Consider the following 21,718-nt stretch of genomic DNA (forward strand, 5'->3'; position numbering starts at 1 on the left):
TGGATTTAGTGCATTTGTTGTTAGCCATTGTGATGTCCTAGGTTTATGTGAAGCAAGAAAAAACTCTCTTCCACCCTTAGCTGCAATAGTTGCAAGTAGAAAAAGTTTGACAGGTTTAGACTAAGACCACACTTAAAATGTCATCTCAAAGTAGATGTGAGTGATAGCAAGGGCGATGTATTCCAAGGTACGAATAGTCAAAAAATTGATGGCTAGAATAATTGAGATATTTGACTATCATGACAACAAGGTATAACAACACAATAGAACAAGTAGAATAGTGGAGCAAAGAGACTAGTTTAGATGTGGGTCACAAGTGTTCAACCGAGATAGTTTAGTTTCTGATACTTACAAATAGAGTTGTGTAGGGAGTTTTCTTAACATAGACCAGTGAAGATTCAAGAAGATAGAAGAGTTATCATTTTCAATTAGTTTCTCATGAGATGGTTAACTCACCATTTCACTAGTTTTGAATTGTTTGATGTTTATGCAAATTGTGGACTTTGAATACTCAAGTACGCCAAACACATCAACAATTATATCAAGGCTTTAAATCTAGGATATACATAGATCAACTAGGGGGTTCCTCAATATACACAAGGTACATGAGGCCCAAATTTGTAGATGAAAGAAAATAATGCCACACAGTCAGGAGGAGACAGTAACCCAAATCTCCACCTTCACTTCCCAAAGGTATAAAGTTCTTGGGACTTAGCCAAGAGTGACAAGATTAAACTTCCAAGAGAGGTGTCTTTTGATTCACCTCCCGATATTTATACTTTGCCAAAAAGCGAGATTTGAGGTCATCCCAAGGGGTGATGAAATCCCCAGGTAGGCCTCCTAAAAAATAAAACAAGTCCACTTAATTCTTGTGCACTCAAGATTACACAAAGGCACAAGAGGAGTGAGTATGTAAGTGGCCTTGGGGTTTAAAAGACACTTGTTCTTTCTTAATGAATATTTAGGTTTTGTAATCTACTCTTGAAGACACTCATGTTTAGCATGCAAGGTTCTTTCCAACTTACAACGTCGTCAACATAATAAAAATTGAGAGTTTGTCAACAAAAGTAAATCAAGAGTTGTCAATATAAGAAATCGATAGGGAAAAGAACAAGTTCCTTTTATGCATTCAAGATTGAGTTTTAGCGCATTTATTCAAATGAAAGATTGTAAGTTCTCTTAAGGCATTCAAGATTGGGTTTTAGTGCATTCATTCAAATGAAAGATTTGTCAATTTATTAAGACACTCAAGATTGCATTTGATTGTTTTAAGTTTGAAGGCATTCAAGAGTGTGTTTGGATTTTAAATTTGATTGTAACATCATTCAAATACAAATGATTAATCATTCAAGTTCATTCCTTTCTAATTTAAAATCCTTTCATGTCTACTTCCTTGCCGCTTTCCACATACCTACAATAAAAAAATTAGATTAAAACTCAAAGATTTGCATCATGAACTAATGTTTTTATGAAAAAACATTAAAAAATAATAATTAAAACTGAAATTTTTATTAGAAAAATCTTAAATTTTTATTGTGAGCTCTTGAAAGTGTCCCAAATCTATAATAAAAACTTCACATCAAAATTTTGTGATTTGTTTCATAAAATAATTTTTATATGAAAAACCATAAAAAAAAATTATTAAAAATATAGTTTCAATCATAAAAATTTGAAAATTTTATTGGGATATCTTGACATCAACTTAAACTCACAATAAAAAATTTAGATTTTAACTCTCTGATTTGGATGGTAAATGAATTTTTTATATGCAAAATCATAAAAGAATTATTAAAAATCAATTTGAGATTGGAAAAATCTGCAATTTTATTGTGCGCTTCAGCCATTTTCTAGAAACTACAAAAAACAAATTAGATCAAATAACATTGTTTTGCAGCCTCAAATAATTCATATATGACAAATCATTAAAAAATAATATGAAATAGAGCTTTTATCAAAAAAATCTGAAATTTTGCCTACGATGTCACCCTATTGTCTAGAACCTTTAGTAAAAATTTCAGACCAAAATTCATCGATTTGGTCTACTTTTTATGATTTTTATGAAAAATCATAAAAAGATTAGAAAAATTTTGATCAAATTTTTTAACTTTAGAACATGAGAAGGAAAAAGAAGACTAAGATGAGAAATAGAAGAATAAGACGGAGAAGATGAAGTTTGTAGTAGTCTCAAAATGTCTTTGAAAGGTTTTGTTGATTGTTGAGTGTCTTCTCAAAGTGTCTTCAAACCTGCAAAATAAGATAATGAGGCTTTCAAGCCCCATGATGGGTGCCAAAAATGTGTGTGAAAATGTGGATCATGTATCTGTAAAACCAACACACTTCAATAAGACATTAGATCATAGGGTTAGCACATATAATGAATCAAAATTGAGCATAAAACCTATGAAACCATCCTATTGCTCTCTAACTAAGGAATGCGTACGTAAATGGAATTAATTGCTCTCAGAATTAAGACCAAATCAGTGACAATAACACCTCTAGAATGAGAGATTCAAGCTAGCATGAATGCACGATTCAAACTTAGAATTGAAATTAAATTAAGCTAGCATGGAGTACAATCAAGGTAAGAAACAAAGTAATTAAGCTAGAATTGAATTAGAATAGAAATGAAATGAATTAGAATTGAAAGATAGAATGCTTAATTTAACAGAGTTTCTTTGCTCTAAAATTGCCTCCCTTGGCTCTTAGAATGCCTTGTATTTATAGATTTTTCCAAGGGCTTTGGGTAGAATTGAGAATTTACCATGGTGAAGGTAAAAATGAATTTTAAAACATTTTAAGGGAATCCAATTTGAATTAAAAATTCATAAATGAAGGTCCCATTTTGATTAAAATAATGAGCATTTTGAATAAGATAATAATATATGAATCCACCTTGAATAAAATATGATTATCCACCCATTATGAATAAAACGTGAATTTCCATCCATTATCAATAAAGTATTAATTTCCAACCATTGTAAATAAAATATTAATTTCCATCCATTATGAATAAAATATTAATTTCCATCCATTTTGAATCAAATATGAATTTCCATCCATTATGAATCAAATATTAATTTCCATCCATTTTGAATAAAATATTCATTTCCATCCATTATGAATAAAATTTTAATTTCCATCCATTATGAATAAAATATTCATTTCCATCCATTATGAATAATATATTAATTTTTGGAGATAAATGTCAATTTTCAATTTATATGAAATATTCATGTGTATTTTTCAAATGGGTTGTAATAGTTGATTTGAATTAATTCATTTTATTCTATGATTCAATTAATTCAATTTGAACCTTTGTCATGAGATATAATTCTACAATTAAAGGATTGGCCAATTTTGCATGATTACATAAGCTACTAGGCTCTGATATCAATTGTTAGAATATTTAGAATAACTAAGAGGCGGGTGAATCAGTCATCCAAGGTCTAGATGTACCAATTGAACAAACAAACATTTAAACAACTTCAAATCTTATCATTTCATAGCTCGATCTCTATAGTCACCTATTGGCAACATCAACTAGTTGTCCATTGTTCTAAATAAAACAAACTTGCAGAATGTAAGCATTAATCAGTAAAACACCATAATAACATCCACACAAATTTGACACTAGGATTTAACGTGGAAATCCAATTTGGAAAAAACCACCAGCAACATTTCACTAATTTTCATTGGTCTAAAGTGAGCTCTGTAAGGAGCCAACGTTTGTTAAAGATTACAAAACACACCATTAAATTTGACCTTATTAAAGGATTTAATCACCCTATTATGAGTGGCCTTGTTAGAGGGTTTTAGAACATTCCATTAGAATGTCACCCTGTTAAAGGATTTACATATGACTGTTAAGTCAATATGACTATTAGGTCAACCTTGATTAATGGATTTCAAAATTGTTTATAATTGTTAGAAAGTAACAATAAGTTTTGATTTGTCAAGTACAACTCACTTTGCATGTACAAATCTTTGTTTAGTTCATGAGCTAATTCACTGTCTGGCCTCCATTGTCATCTATGTCTTTGATTCACTTAGCAACCTTTCAAGAAATCATACTTCACTTCTTCTCAACTCGTTTCAGTCTTCTACTTAGATTCGCCAGTCAATAACATCATCAACTACTCCAACTCTCTAGAATTCTTTTACATGCGCATATACTTTTTGCACATATATAAATTTCTCCCTTATACCTTCTTAAATAGGTAATGATGATCTTTCTCCACTTAATCATCATCGTAGATCTTAGGGTTTACAATTAGATCCATTACACACAATGAATCTAATTGCCATTTTATTTTTCTCTTCTTTTCTAGAAATTTCTCTTTGAATCCATCCCTTAGGTCATTTACCTAATCCTCTCCTGATATTAAATGATCCAACTCATCGATATTTCTCTTCAACACGTTTTCCATATCCCAAGAAATTAATTTATTCGGTTGAAAACTATGATTTCTCAAAAACAATTAAAATGTTGTTCCTCGGCCAACACTGTGTTCTGACACTCGGTCATCATTGGGTCACTCGGTCACTATTAAATTTCTTGTTTGGTAGATACACTGGCACTCAATCAATACTAATTCTTGGTCAACACTAATCTTTCTTGGCACTTATTATGGTGGCTCAGTTGACACTAGCATCACTCGGCATGTACTTCAAAATTATTTAGTCTTTTACTCTATTGCTTGATCAATCCTATGCATTTAATCTATCTTTTTTCACACTTTCAAGACTTGAATATTATTGCCTTCTCCTCTTGTAACATGATTTAAACAATCATTTTATCTTGTCAAAGTCCAACTAAACAAATGTCCATTTGTAGTTTCCTCTTCATAGCTCAACCTATTTTCTAGATTTTTTGTTATGAACAACTTCTCAAATCCTCTTCATCAATCAAATAGATATTTAGATTAGATAGAAAACTGTCTCACCAATAGATTTGATATCAATGACAACATAACAATTATCTCAATTGTAGTTTACAATAGTTTGTTATTCACGAAGTAGTCATTGTTGCTTTGGTTTTCATGTTATGCGCAGTTGTATTCATGTCAAGGACCTATCCTAAATCCTTTTCCTAAGTGCATAAATTATTGTGTTCCTTGTTTCTCGAGTTCTGTGTCATTCTTTGTGGTCTTGTTTTCCTGTTGTTTCATCTTGCATAGCGTGTTGTTCTTATTGGTGCAATTTTTGTTGTTTATATGGCATCTTATGCAGTTAGGTATCGACTCCTAACACACGTATAGACCTACCTTTAAGTGTGCATCATTTTATTATTTCACTTGCAGGATTTTGATTTACTCTGCTATGTATGGACCCGTATTGTAATTAAAAGCTTGACTAGCTGACTTGTGGCTTAATTGGTTATAAAAGAAGCTTGATTAGATGTAGGAGAAAGGATAGAACAAGGGGATTAAAAAAATAGAAGAAAAAGGTGCGACCTGAGGCTCTGTGATTGTATTTTTCTTAATTTGTATAAGATTGCAATTTAGAAGGCCCCACGGCCAAGCATGTTGTAGTTTCTTTATATGTGAATTGAAATAATTACACCTGAAAGATGTTGCATTTGACCTTGTGTTCTCTTTGGTTTCATTAATCTATGTGTAGCTTCTTTATGCATCTCTGAGCGGGGAGTGTTGGATGGTCTAAGTTGAGTTTATTCCATGTGTTCTAGAATTTTTGTACCTCCCTGTGTCATATGTTAACATTCATTAGTAATGAGTGTAAGTCCTTTAGAGCAGGTCACTATTTAGAAATATTAAGGATTGATAAGTTATAGATGACCTTTGATGAAAGCCCTCTAACAAGGTCAGACTAAAAATATGCATGTAACCTTTAACAAGGTTCGCTCCTAACAGGACTCACTTCAAAAGAGTGAAAATATTTGGGTTGTCGGTTCTCAGGTGGTTTTACCATTTACATGGTTTCTACGTTAAATATTTGTGTCAAATGTGTGAATGCTTATTGTGTTGTAAGTTGATTTCATGTTAACAATTTAATGTTACAACTTGGTATAAGCCAGATGATTACTATGATACTTGGTATATTAAGAAATGGTGAGATAATAGTTTGATGTGAAGTTCTTATATGATGCAAGAGCATCTTGGGTTACCTTGCTATCTTGCTCATCTTTGTGCATTATGTCAGTTATTGTCGAGTTGTAGTGTTGGCCGAGTTCTGTGGTTGCCAAGTTCCTCCATGTGTCGAGTGAGCTTATTGGTTTGTTGATGCTCAATTCCTTCTTTGACCGATTTTTCCTGTGGTTGGTTCCTAGTGTGAGCCAACTTGTTTATTTAGTTTAAGTTGTGAATTTAATATTGGGATCACTCATTGGGATCTAGAATCTTCTGTAAGCCATTTTGGAAAGTATAAGTAGAGGTTTTTAGGCTTAGGTTAAGTAGTTCTTAGAGAGTTTGGGAGAAATGTGATTGATCATAGTGGAGCGAGTTTGGAGTTTGAATTTCCAGAGATCGTAGATATCAAAGTTGTAATTTGGAATCATCTTGTGTTGGCTGCAACCGAGAAGGCCTAATAGTCAAGCATGTTTGCGGATAATGTGATGAATCAATAAAGATAATGCTAGTTTCTTCTCTCCTTGGTGTTGTTCTTGGTTGTTTCTTCTGTTGTGTTTACTCTACATGGTGTTTGGACTATTAGATGAGCCTTTGGCCCTAATTCTCCAACAATCCCTACATCATTATAAGTTTGAACTATGATGTTTAATGTGGTTGTCGAGTTATTGATCTGAATGTTAAAGGAGTTGAAATTGGCACTAAAGTATTTTTAAGGCTTGTAGGATAACTAGTTATAATTGATTCACCCCCCTCCCCTCTCATTTATCTTACAACATGAACTCATGACTTCCTTCAACTTGTTGAAGATGTGTTGTGCCTTCTTATCCCAATGGATAGATCATTTTTGTCAGGTCTGGTAATAGTGCACTAAGCTGTTAGAAACCCTTCACGAACCTTCTGTAATAGCTACACAATCCAAAGTATCCACATAGATCAGAGATGGTATTAAGTGGCAGCCAATCCAAGATATCTTTATTCCTTTCCTAGTGTACATGAACCCCTCGAGCATTGATGGTGTGTCTCATATGCAATATCTATGTCATTCCAAATTCACATTTAGATCTTTTGGAAAATAACGATTGTGACTCCATGATCCCAAGAACTTCATCCAATTGTCTTCTTGCCATGTCTTATTGTAAATAAGTATTTCATCAAAAAACACCAATAGGAACTTACACAGCTGCTTGTTGAAGATGTGGTTCATGAACGACTGGAAAGTGATTGGAGTATTAAACAACCCAAATGACATAACCAAGAACTCATAATGGCCACAATGGCAATGGAAGGCACTCTTCTCCACATCTTGCTCCCTTATGTAAAACTGGTGGTAACCAGATTAGAGATCTATTTTTGAAAAATAGACTGTAGCGTGTAACACATTGAACAATTCATTGATCCTGGGAATGGGATGGCTATTTTTCAGGGTTTTCTTGTTTAACACATGTAGTCCACACACATATGGAGGGTTCCATCCTTTTTAACCAACACTACTAATGATGAAAAGGGACTCAAATAGGGCCTAATTCAACCTTTCTCTTGGACTTCCTAGATCATCCTTTCTACTCTGGGACTTCCTGGATCGTCCTTTCTATCTCATTTTTAAACCTTTTAGGATGGTAGTAGGTTGTAGTGATGATGGATTTGGCTCCTCCTCCAACTCGATGGTGTGCTCAAAGCCACTGTGTGGAGGTATGCCAGGTGGGATGTTAATAAAGACTATAGTATACTTATTGAACACTACCTGAAGCTCATCTTCTGGGTGCAAGTTTTTTGCCCCTTTATCAGTTCTATTGAGATCGAGTAATGTGTTGCCCAGACAATGTCATCATGTCAAAAAATGGCTTGCATTCATTATGTTGGGATTTCCTTTGGCCTTCCATTTGATGTTCCCCTCATAACTACCTTTTTTTTTCATCCACTTTGAATGAAAACTTCATTTCTTCAAAGCTTTGTGTGTAGTCGTCAAGAGTTTCCATCCACTATATGTCCAATATGACTTCCATGTCATCTAGATCTACCACAAAGAAGTTATATGTTATTGTGTGGTTCTTCATGGTAATGCTTAGTTGTGTGACCAAACGAGTACATGATAAGAGGTTTCCTCCTGCCACCTTGACTTATCATCTTGCATGTGCCTCTATAGCCAAACCTCCTCGTTTCACGAGTGATGAATTAATGAAACTCAATGTGCCCCCACTGTCAAGCAGGACTATGACTTGTACCTTGAGTGTGCCTCATACCCAAAAAAAGTACACCTCGAAGTGCCAGCAAGAGCTATGGTGCCTCCTCATCATACCAGAGCAACAATCTTCTCTGTACAATTTATGTTAACCTCCTTGGAAGCTTGTTGATCATCTCCTTTGAGTTTTGGTTCCTCGTGCTCCTCTTCGTTGTCTAACCCTGCCTCAATGTAATGGATTTTTCCCTTGCCTAAGCATCAGTCCTCTAGTTCCCATGATTCATTACAGTTGAAGTAAAGCTTCCTCCTACGCTCTTGTCTAGTAGCTTTATCCAATGACTACTTCTTTGGAGGTGGATTTTTGTCTTTATCCTTCGAAGTGAGGGGCACCTTTGTGTGTGAATAAACCTTGGTAGTAGAAGATGATGTTTCCATGTCATGCACATTCTTGATTGTTTCCATGTCACGCACCTTCTTGATTGTTTCCATGAGTGTATTGAGGTTAAATCCCTTGAACCAACCTTTTAAGGGCTTGGTTAATCCATCCATAAACAACACAATTAGTCTTCTCTCTGAAAATTTGTGATGTAGTTGTCCATCTATCTAGTTTTTTATAATTGTGCCAACTATTTGAAGTTGAGCTCTAGATCCTTTCTGTCAAAGCAGTCTATAAGTCTCTCTATAAAGTAGACATATGAAGTGACTCTATGATGAGAAAAAGTGGCCATCCCATAATGCCTCCATTCATGAGAAATTCTTGTTAGAAACAATAGTCCACCAAGATAACTAGGGGGGATGAATCAATTATCCAACAATTAAAACATTTATCTTCTTTAAACAAACTTAACCATTCAACCAAAGTAAACATCAACCATAATAAGATGCACATAGGCAATTACACTAGATATGTTAACTAGGGAAACCCTTGATCAGAGGGAAAACCCCGGTGGGAATGATGCCCACAAGATGATGTACTAATATAAATATTCATTGTTAGAGGATGGACCATGTTAGGAGTCTATTACAACATTTAGTACATAGAGTCCCTGTTAGGAGACTTTGAAACCCTGTTAGGAGATTCCAAACCCTATTAGAGGTTGTGCCAACCCTATTAGGGGTTGTAGTACAATGTATGCAAGATGAGCCCACTACCCAAACATGCAATTTCAACTACAAGAAGAGCTCACTGCTCAAACATGCAATTTATTGTTATGTTCTTCTTTCCTTTGTTATGTCAACCAAACCGATCACTATCAAACCTTGTAGACCAGGTCACAAACCTCAGATCCAAATATCAAACCTTGGATCACTCAATAAAACCTTGACAATGAAGTTTCCTTCACTTCTGCACTACTCTGCTCAACTTCGCATTCCGCTCTTACTGCTGCTTACAATCACTTCTTCATATCATATTTCACACTCCATGATAAAGGAAAATGACCTTCCTTTATACCGAGTCCATAAAACAATTCTTTGAGTCGGCTGTTAGACCTTCTCAAATAATCATTATAGGACCACATTAAGAACATGTTACACTTAGCGATAACATTAATCTTCTGCCTTGCAACTTGAATATCTTTTCATACACGTAATATTATGATGAGCTATCTTAGCCATGTCATCACCAACATGTCTTCTTCACATCCTCAAGCTCAATTCTCAGAATAACAACTCTGCTAAGAGATATAACAAGTTTACCAAAACATGACTTTGTAAACTCTATCTCAGAACAGACATCACCAAAACTTACATAACTTCTTCCAGGCTTATCATTTCTTCTTTTGACATTAACTGCATATACCAGATACTCAGAAGCATCTCCTATAACCTCGGATAGTGAGAATACTCAACTAGTTGTCTGTACCAACTTGATCTTTCCGTTGATCTTCTATCAAATACCACAAAAAATTGCTACATTGACATCAATGACAAACTCAATCATGAATGTAGCATATCATCATAGTAACATATCTACAATACTCCCCCATAGGAATATCATCAACATTCATGCTTCCAACAATCTCACAACAATTCCTTCCAAGTGAAGTGTTGTGAACTTGATTGCCTATTCTTCAAGCATTAAGTTGAGTTGGAAATGGGTATCAGCCTTTTGAACCCATGGTCATGTTGATATGTGTCTAAACCCCATCAAAAGATGATAAGTTTATCTTGCCAATCTTTGTTTGATGTCATCATTGTAATTACCCTGTCTCCTAGAATTCATCATATGCAAATCCACGTAATCTTTGATGGATAGTTCTAATCCAAATCCAACATCAAACAGTCTTATTGAAACTAATCTTACAACTCAAGGAAGGTAGGTTCTTGTTCCTCACATTGTTTTACTCATTGGGGAAATGTCAACATCATTGGTCATCTGTGGAAGCATCATTGATATAATTACTATCGTGTTCATTGTGTCCTCCATTGTCCTTCCTTCTGCCAAAAGTTGAAGGGTCTCACCAATTTTTTCTTGCCCCTTCGCCAAGCTCTCGCCAAGTTATTGATGTCCATTCAACAAAGTTTCACTTAATTGTTGTTGTTCTCTTGTTAGCTCCCTTAGAAGTGTCACCAAAGGATATTGTTGACATCAAACGTTATCCACAAGATGGCAAGATCACTAGTTTGGATACCACTATAATGTTCATTCCTGAGCATGTGTACAAAATCACACCTCCAAACTAGAGCATAAATGAGTCGTATAATGGTGTGTGGAAATGGGTCATACGGTAATTTGAAATCGTGCGCCAAGGGCTAGCACATACGGTGGTGTGACCCATACGCCAAGATACTTAGATCGTACGGTGTAAGGGAGGAGTTCATACAGTGGAGTTGCAACATTGGTGGAGCATTTGTGGTACAATGGGAATTATTGAGGGTGGTCATATGGTAAGGGGGTTCATGGAGGGAGATCAAAGTTTTTGTAATGAGGTAAGGTCACAGGTGACATATGGTGAGGCTTGTAGGCCATTCGATTGGCAGGCTATATGAATTGAAAGGATGGAATTTCCAAAGATAAGAAGATTGGAGATTTTCTAATGTTGAAACGGATATAAATCACCTAGATATGCACAAATATTCATTGAACGTAGATATGTACGCCAAACATAGAGGTATAACAATTTGTCATTGAAACACAATATTATATTAGCAAACAAAGATGGCGCTCGTATGTGCCATATCCAAGCAAGGTTTGCAATACAAAATAAAATCATATACATGTCTATAGCAACCTAAGACTGGCCTTATAAAGGGCTTTGGAGAAGCTTCCTGAAGGTTTACAAAGAGTGTTGACTTGGCCAACATGCTATGAAAATAAAATAAAAAGTGGGCCTGGGAAATTAATTAACTTAATGGGACCACAAGTACAAAATATTATTACACTGATTTATTTAATGATGTTGAGGACATCGCATGCACATAGAGCTTGAGGTTACACTTCTTGGATCGATTATATTGGTGGCATGAGTTTGTTGATGTTGTATACCTTTGAGGTATGAGTGATTAGATGGGTTAGCATGTATTGTGGATGTTATTTTCAATCACATAGGTTTATCAATTAGATTAGAGCAATTAGTTTAATTGTTGTTCTAGTTAATGTTTTATCTTTTTTTTGTAGTATTACTTCACATTTGTGTTGGGCTCTAAAGTTGATGTTGTTGTTGCTTCTATAGAGCTCATGAGTGTAGTGAGTTGGTGGCAATATTTTGTAGCCTTGGTTATTACTCAAATTTGATGATTGTGTTGTTTGGATTGGTGTTTGGATGGAGCACAAAAGAATTTTTGAGATTTGTGTAGCTTTATTATTTTCTAGAAATTCAATACCCACTTGGAAGATACTAAGTTTTGTTATAATTTTTTCTTTGGACTAAATTGATTTGACAATTTCCTATATTGACTAAAAAGTTTTGGTTTACAATTTCTATTGTACATTAGCTACTGGCATATATGGTGAAGAACATTGTTAACAATTGGTGAGAGATAAGGTGCCTATTCCTAGTCATAGTATGTTGTACTTCATTGCATTTGACAAGATGTGAAATTATGGATGAGATAGTTGATCTTACATTAGAAAGTGCGATAAGAAATGTGTCTTGGAATTAGCAAGTAGTTTATATTACACTCATGACAACTAGTACAGGTTATAGATTGCTCCGGTACAAGTTTTGCCATTCAATACAGGTTATGTATGGTAGTATAGTATGGGTAAGTCAATCTTAGGCATGGACGGATCATCTAGAGCTTAGCTTGTCCCATTTATATTAGGACCATAGGCACCTATCTCTATGTTGAGTTCTATATAAATTGATGCCTTAACTCATTAATAAAAGATGAGAGAAACATATTCTCTAAAATGGAATAAGATGTAAATCTTTCTGTAAAGATTTAGAGTCTAACAATATATTGCACTATGTTGCCAAATGATAATGGCATTTTAAAATTAATTATCCCCTATGTATTGTTGAATTTTCAATCATGTCTTATTCTTCTAATTTTAGAATAGTAAATCTGTCATAATGTTCTCAGATTTCTTTACCTACTTAATGATTTGGTATACACCAGCATGGATGACATGTTCATTGGCAATTTGTAAAATCCAAGCTTAGAAAGAACTTCTTAATTGGTGTGGCATTCATGCAGCAAATGGAGAATTTGAGCGAGTATGAAAGCAAAGATGGCTGGGAATCGGCTCAGGTTGTTTTATGCTAGTGATTTCTTAAAGAATGTCTGATCCCTCTACCACAATAGGATAAGCCTTTATCCCACATTTAAATTAACAAGCAACGAGGCACTGAATGCACAGAAGGAAGGCTTCGCAACATCCACATCCATAGACCCAATCCTACAAAGATCTCAAACTTCCACAATCCATATGATTAGGAAAACAGCTATCATTTCAAGCCGATTGCTTCACCTACAATTACCTTCCATTTCAACGTTCATTTATGCAGCAGCAACTACCAGGCATCCGAGTTGAGGCTTTTTTGTCTACGGGCATTCAATCATCTCTAAACAACTAAATCGCGATCGCTAGCATTATAAACGTTAACAAGCAGATCAAAGTTTGTTTAATGTGGAAAACTGAGTCTACTGTATGGAATTTAATTGTATGTACCTGGGGATTGAAATGTTATGCTGTGCTTTCGCAGTAATAATACTGGTGGCTTACAATCAATTGCTCTGATTATCGGAGAAAGTATCTACACCGAAATCTATGCTTATATTGCAGGATTAAAGGAGCATCAAACCACGAGACAAATCCTTCCAACAATTAGTACAAACTAAGAGGGTATTGTTTACAAAATGATTTCAAAAGTATCCACTAATAAGCCAAGTGGGTTTTACAGATTTATAGATACTGAATTTCAAACAAAATATGCGGTTGATGCCTGACGAGAAAATCCAAACTGTAATAATGGCAATGGATAACAGATACGTTTCCAGAGTTACAGGGACCTGTCCCGTCCGCTGCTGCTGCTACTGTTCTTCTGCTCAACACTACACTTCCAAACTACTAAAAAAATGATAACTTTGATCAATGACGCATCGCCGAAGCTATAGATTACAATCTTTTAATTTCAAAGCAATCATCGGAAGGCATGAGTATATCTAGAACCACGATTTGCTCGATTGAAAGTTAGAAAATATAAGGTATGAATCTGTTAGTGCCAATCAAGACAAAAAAAAGGAAAACATGTTTGTACAAGATGCCTACAATGTAAAGGAGATCAATAGAAATAACTTTTTTAAACACCCAAGTTTCAATTTCAGAATTGTAATTCCAAAGAACAAATGTTGAAAGCAATTATTAATTTTGAAAGTGGCCCTGAGTGAGATGCCATTGAGGATTTTACAAAATATGTGAAAATAAATAATAGTCTGGCCATGGGAACAATTACGTGAAATATTTACATAGAATAGAAGGTTATTCTTGATCAGATCTGTAGCTTGTTAGAAACTAAACGTCAACATTATTCTTGGCCCAGAAAAATGTGGCACATAATCATTGTGAAACGAACTGTTTCAACGCATTCTCATCAATGGTTTCAACGATGATTTCTTTTTTGGTTGAGGATGACTACCTCCTCTGCCCCTCCCACTTTGCTCATTCCATGTTTCGGACTGCAGAAGAGTTCCATGTGCTCTACCATGCTCTTGATTTGCAAACATGGAAACATTCCTTGCTCTAGCTTCTTCTATAATGTCGTCATGATGAAATCCCAACCCCACCTCTTCTTTTGAAAAATTGTCTGAAATAATGTTTTGCTCTTCGATTTGGGTGTCAGTTGTTAGTCCATGGGATTCTTGCTCAGGAAGTTGTACACAATTTGGTAGTGTGCTATCTTCTGGAAGCTGTCTGGGACTTGTTATGGGGAGCTCTGATTGTTGGAAAGAGCTTTCCAGAACCAATATTGGATTTGTTGATGTTGTCTCTGCTTCTTGCAAAGGGTTTTCCAAGGCCAATGTTGTCTCTATTTCTTGCAAAGGGTTTTCCAAGGCCAATGTTGGATCTGTTTCCTGAGAAGGGCTGACATGAATCATGGGCTGTCTAGGAGGACTTATCCCATGAATCTGCATTCTTGCCCTAGCCCTAGTTCTGCTCCTCTGAAGAATCTGCAGGCAGATAAGAGAGAGAATATTAGCGCACATAAAGGAGACTAAACCATTGGCTTCTCAATAACTATAAATGCATAATGCCTTTATAAGATTTTGAAGGACTCACATTGGTCAGACAAACATATCGTACATTACGAGCCAACTGGGTTAAGTCATCCGATAAAAGATCTGCTGCTTACAAATTATTATTGTTCTCTGCTCTTATCTTATTAAATTGGTATAAGTGGAAAATCATATTGCACTGGGGTACGCAAGTGAGAAGTCGAGACGAGTTTTCAGGACAGAGGATAATGGGCCTTAATTTCAGGATAATGAGACACTAAGGATGGTGGGGGTAGAGAGGGCCGTTATATATTATATATATAGAACTTGAAATGCTAGTCAGGAAATGATGTTTCAGTAGTAACATAAATATGGCAAAATCACAACATAAATTAGAGTCATTGAACATTGAACATTATAACATAATACATACCTAATAGTAATATTCAAAAATCAAAATTCAAATAGAAATTAAGATATCCATTCTAACAGTGACATGGTTGTAGAATGACAGAGATGAGAGTCCTAGAATACTCCAAATACCCAGTACAGAGACATCTCAGGATGGATTCTTCAAAGTTTGGAGAGGGGGTGTGAATCCCCCAGATTTCAGTGCATTTTTCTCAGATAGGTTGCAGGTTTTTTAAGAGACTGATGAAGATATATTTACAAACACAGTTGGAGACAAATTGTCGAGGATTTCATGCGTAACGAATCTATGGGGCAATTTCAAATGCCAGTTTTGAAGAGGACATGCAACGGGACAGCTGCTGAATTCTTCATTTTTCACTGATGTGGATCTTAAGCACTCACTAGCCATTTACCTGTCTTTTTGGCATTTCACGGTGAGAAGACTTTGTTAGTGATACATTAGACCCATAAGAAGATAATTCTCTCTAAGTCAATTGCATAACTATATCTGTGGATCATGTAAGGACGATAACTCGAGCCTCGTTTTGAATTGAATAAACGAAGATGCTACATTAGTCGTCCACCACAGCTGCACAATTGTTTAAGCATTGTGTTATAAAAACAGATAATCGAGCACATGAAAACAAAAATATGGTCAGCGTTAAGGTCAGTCGCCTTTCAGCTGTGTATAAGTACATCCAACAAAGGGGGGTCAGTGGAATTTTGTTCAGGCAAATAAGCAGATGCAAAGAGCCACCTTGAGGATGTGAATTATACAGAATCATTTGTGTCAATGTTATCTCGCTTGCAATCTTTTACAGATCAATTATTCTAAATGATTAATCCCAACATATGTTAATGGATGGTTAGGCATGAGCTCAACTTAAACACTTTTTTTTTATTATAGAAATATTTGATGCGTTTCACATCAATAGCTAACCAAGGTTTTTCTCCTAAAGGATTTCACTCCTCACTATGATCATCAACTTGGAATATACAGTCAAGATTGTATGATGCCGGTAATTGCGATTTGACACACACTCCATTTGGAAATAGATTCCTAACAATTTGGTGGATTGACATATGTGATTTGCATTAGAAATGTACAAATCAGTCCCATATGTGACTTGTCATTTAAAGGAATAAATAAAGCTGGATCAAATCGTCATTGAACTTGCTCTGCTATTATATGCAGAAATGTCACTCTGATTGCTCCTACATAGCACGCATAAAGGAAGAAAAAAATATCAATTCAGTTGCAAGGCACTGCTTCAATAAAGTTTGAAAAGCTTTCTTTACAAGAGCCTTCCATCTTAGTAGCGATTTCAGAAATAAGCGATTTTGGGTTAAAACAAGCTAATATGAAGAAGCAATTGCCTCATCTAGGTTTGATGTTAAAAATGTGTCAGACTCGAGCAAATATGAAATTATAACTGCTATGGGTACCGGGTGAAACACCTCCAGACGATGATTTTAAAGTTCTTTTCTAACAGATGAAGCATGTGTTTTACATTTAAATTTTTAATCCAAGATAAGTCTCAGATGAAATTATAGATTTATAGATCACAAATGCATAATTCCACAAATTTTAATTAGAAAATGAATGCTTACATGCATGTACAATGTTATATCCTGGAGAGGAGCACGAGGGTAATCTGCAGGTAAAGGGCTCCTTGATGTAGACGCCCTCCTCCGTCTTCGCCTTCGGCTCCCTGGTTTCTCAGGAACCATATTTTCTTTGTCCTGGATGCCCTCCCTCGCCCTTATAAGGGCCCTTGCCACCAGCTCAGGGTTCCTCCTTCCTGGATGACTAGGTCGGTGCAAAGTTTCAGTTGAACTCTGCTGTTCAGAATGACCTGAACCCTGCCTAGCAGCCATAATGTGGCGCTCTTCTGGCATGATTTACAAATTACCTCCTCCAAAAAGCTAATCTGCTACATTACACGTTAAGATTAATAAACTATTTACAAAATAAGAAACCCTACCATCAAATCACCTCAGAAATAAATTCTTTAACCTTTCACTAATGTAAAAGATTGATTTTAAACACTAAACGTGAAGCTCGTTTGCCATCATTCCTAACTTTGCCCAAAAAAATATTAAGCTGTCATAATGTAGATTTAAGACAAGTAGACTGAAATCAATGTTAAGCTGCCACAATGTAGATTTAACACATGTAGACTGAACTCAATGTTAAGCTGCAACAATGTGGATTTAACAGAAGTAGACCGAAACCAGTGTTAAGCTGCAACAATGTGGATTTACCAGTAGTATAGCAAAATAAATGTTAAGCTGCCAGAATGTGGATTAAAAACAAGTAGACTGAAATCAATGTTAGGCTGCCAGAATATGCATTTAACTTCACCCAGGAAAATGTTAAAGCTGCCACAATGTGGCTTGAACACAAGTGAACTAAAATCAATGTGCGAAGATCAGAAAAATCAAAACAGAACTGGAATCTTGGATAATGTGGATGATAGAAAGTTAATCACATAAGTAAAACAAAAGTGGATTCGAAGAAGAAATCGCTTCTAACATTTTGGGGCATGTCAATCATACAAGAATGATCGATTTGCAATGGAAAGAAACACAGGAAGGATTTGAGGGCGGTATAAAGATTCAGTTAAGCTCTACCGTTCAGAATGGCCTGAACCCTGCCTAGCAGCCATAATGTGACGCTCTTCTGGCATGATTTACAAATTACCTCAAACTGCTAATCTGCCACACAACACCTTAAGATTAAGAAACTATTTGCAAAATAAGAAACCCTACCATCAGATGACCCCAGTAAAAATATCTTTAACCTTTAACTATTTTAAAAGACTGATTTTAAACACTAAACGTGAAGCTCGTTTGCCATCATTCCTAACTTCACCCAGAAAAATGTTAAGCTACCATGATTTAGATTTAAGATAAGTCGACTGAAATCAATGTTAAGCTGTCACGATGTGGATTTAACACAAGTCGACTGAAATCAATGTTAAGTTGCAACAATGGGGATTTAACACAAGTAGACTGAAATCAATGTTAAGCTGCCTGGATATGGATTTAACTTCACCCAGGAAAATGCTAAGCCGCTACAAAGTTGATTTCACACAAATGGACTAAAATCAGAATATCAAAACAGAACTGAAATCTTGGATAATGTGGATTATAGAAAGTTAGTCACAGTAAGTAAAGCAGAAGTGGATTTGAAGAAGAGATCGCTTCTAATATTTTGGGGAGTGTGAATCATACAAGAATGATCAATTTGTAATGGAAGAAAGATAGGAAAGACTTGAGGGTCCGTAATTCCCAAACTACAGGAGGATGTGAATGCAGAATTCATAAGCTACTTGAAAATATGTTTCCCATCGACCCAAAAGCTACTTGAGGATTTGACGATTGCATGGAACGAAAAGAAATATTTAGCTATTACGAATACAGAATTTATAAGCTCTATTTGAAAATATGAATCACATAGGGTAGAGGTAGGGATTCCACTCACTTGCACCTCCGACTCCGCTTTCCAATTTTGAACTGTGAAAACCTGCTGAATCCTTTCTGAATCCTGCTTCTGCAAATCTTCCGGTCCTTTTGTGTGGGGTTTGACAAATCTTGCAACCGTTTTATTTGGGGTGAAAAATCTACTGCCTTGACTCCCACATCTTTACTCAAACCTGCTTCCCAATCTTGAACGACAGCTGCTACACATTTCATGAAAAACCGCTATACATCCTTCCTGAACCAGATCTTGCAATCCTTTTATTTTGGGTGAACTCACAGACAGATTTTCAAATTTTTGAATTGAGATCGAGCGGGATAACGGCCAAGGCCACATTTAATGGATCGATTAATTTATCGGTTATAAAAAAATTGGCATCGAAAAATGAGCCTAAATTTGAAATTTGAAATTTTTAGTGGGAATGTTTAGCGACTTGCCAAATACGGAGGAAGTTCAATCGATGCTCGCTGCTCAAAAATCATATCCAAAGCGACTTAGTTAGCGGATATCGGAGTCTTCGAAATTTTAGTTAAAAAGATCATTACGGAGTATTAACTATATGAATTTGAAAGGGAATGATATTATAGGACATCAAAAATGATAATAATAGAGTAGATTAGAGTTGTGATTATAATTATAATTATAAGATTGATTCTTGTAGATTAAAAAAGGTTAGAAGACATATAAATCAAAATAAGGTTTAGGGTTTGGCTGTCGGAATATAAAATGGGAATAAGAATACTTATTTTCGAATAGAAAATGGGGTTACGTATTTCTATTCTTGTTTGGTTCACCCAGAATTTGATGCAGAATTCACGGACTCAAAAATTTAAGTTTTCTAAAATAAAATAAAAAATTAGAATAGGAATACGTATTCCAATTCCACCTATTTAGGTGGAATAGCAAATGCTCATTTTTGGACCAAAATTGAAATACGTATTCCAATTTTATTCCTATTCTAATTCTAATTTGGTGCATCCAAACAGAGAATTCAAAATTTTAAGAATATACATATGCCTATTCCACTTGTATTCTCATTGACAAACAGGCCAGGAACTTGTGACTTGGATATTTCATAGGTTTGGATGAGTAAACTTGATAAGTATAAAAGTCAAGCATTTTTTCAAAGGTTTGAAAGATGGTTGAAACTAATAAAACTAGCAGTCGCATGCTTTTGTACATGTAATGAGTGCACCAATAGGAGATGAGATTTAAGAGAAAAAGGTAGAATGAACATTAAATAATGTAAAAATAAGTCTTTTTAAAAAGAAAATACAAAAATAAAGAAGTTGAAGATTAAAACATAGATATAAAATTTATAATATTTAGGAAATTTGAATATTGCTTAAGAAACGTGTTCAATAATTTCAAGATTTTACAATTAAATTCAATTTATCAAATATGAAAAAAAAAAAAAAAAAAAACCATCAAAAATTTTATTACGAAAAATTAATAAGAGAAATAAAAATAATAATATGAAAAATAACGACATCTCTAACAAATATTCTATTGACTAAATAAATTATATAAACTGAAAAAATAATATTTAAATAAAAAATCTAAACTAATTTTAAAAAAATTATAGTAATTTAAAAACTAAAACCTAAATCAGTTTAAAAAATCAAAAGTTTAATAAATAGAGATCACAACATAATCTAATGTGAAGATCACAAGTAATTATTTTTTAAATAAATAAGAAAAGAAAAACAATAGTTAAAAGTGGATATTTAAAATATAATCTTATGTGAACAAATTAGATTATTAATAATTTTTAATTTAAATAGCATAATATTTACTAAAAAAATTTAAATAGATTAATAAATATTATTTATTTAAATTAAATTTATCAAATATGAAAAAAATAATCATTAAAAAACCCATCAAAAAATCTATTATGAAAAAGTAATAAGAGAAATATATATAAAATGTCTAACAAATATTCTATTGACTAAATAAATTATAGAAACTAAAAAATAATATTTAAAGAAAAAATTAAACTAATATAACAAAAAAAAATTCAAAAATTTAAAAACTAAAATCTAAATCAATTTTAAAAATCAAAATTTAAATGAATAGATCACAACATGAGCTAATGTGGAGATCACAACTAATAAATAGAAAAAGAAAAACAATAGTTAAAAGTGGAGATAACAACTAATAAATATCAAAACAAGAGTTAAAAGTGGAGGGAGAAAAATTGACCGGTAAATAATTAACGGGAAGGATTTTCAATTTTCTGGCCAAATGACAACTTTTCCGGCCAACTTACAAACTTTTCGTCAAAATTTTAATTTTCGGGAACAAAGTTCCCACAAATAGCCTATCGGCTAAATTATGAAAAATGGCATGCATCATAATTTTTTGTGTGGTTTCAAAGGTCCAACGTTATGACAAGTGCTACTATTTTGCCCACTTATAGTCATTGCCCCCAAACCCCCATAATGGGTGTTATTTCTTAACTTCATTAGGGTGCTACTCGCAAAATGGATTTGTATTTTTCGATTTAAAAAATTGGGTCATTTTAGATAGAAAAATAGTATTTTAAAGAAAATTGGACTTTTAAAATTATTTTTTTAGTAATTAAATTACATTTATAGTTATGGCTTTAGAAGTCGAGCCCTATCCTAGGTAATAGAGGCATTTGCAAACATGTCTAAGATACAAGTGAATGACTTCACGTGAAGCTAGTAATATCATGTTGAGGGATACAAACTTCAATTTACCATAGTTCAAACTCTATATTGTCAGTTTTATTTTTCATGTTAGGATGTCATAATCCATGAGCTTTGTGCACTTTAAACACTTGACACTATTTAGTGCATTGAGAGGCATTCTTGCTAGCAATATGAATTAGTGTTGTCATAAAAGTCAACTATTGTGAGGAGAGGTCCACAAATA

General features: G+C 34.2%; 1 protein-coding gene across 2 annotated transcripts; it reads right to left on the reverse strand.

The window, feature by feature from the left end:
- Positions 1-14,045: 14,045 nt before the first annotated feature.
- Positions 14,046-19,154, reverse strand: LOC149561059 (uncharacterized). 2 transcript variants are annotated; one of them, XM_089824940.1, is made up of 3 exons: positions 18,824-19,154; positions 16,948-17,267; positions 14,046-14,880 (listed from the first exon to the last, which is right to left on the reverse strand). In XM_089824940.1, exons 2-3 carry the CDS (start codon positions 17,233-17,235, stop codon positions 14,290-14,292), a joined length of 879 nt encoding a protein of 292 aa, XP_089681066.1. In that variant the 5' UTR covers positions 17,236-17,267; positions 18,824-19,154; the 3' UTR covers positions 14,046-14,289. The 2 variants fall into 2 exon arrangements, with proteins under 2 accessions (XP_089681066.1, XP_089681067.1); XM_089824941.1 differs by having other exon boundaries at positions 16,948-17,270; positions 18,824-19,152.
- Positions 19,155-21,718: the final 2,564 nt, after the last annotated feature.

The sequence above is a fragment of the Cupressus sempervirens genome, chromosome 4, assembly GCF_028749045.1.
Source record: "Cupressus sempervirens isolate cs-2001-9-10 chromosome 4, ASM2874904v1, whole genome shotgun sequence".
In the NCBI taxonomy this organism is placed as follows: domain Eukaryota; kingdom Viridiplantae; phylum Streptophyta; class Pinopsida; order Cupressales; family Cupressaceae; genus Cupressus; species Cupressus sempervirens.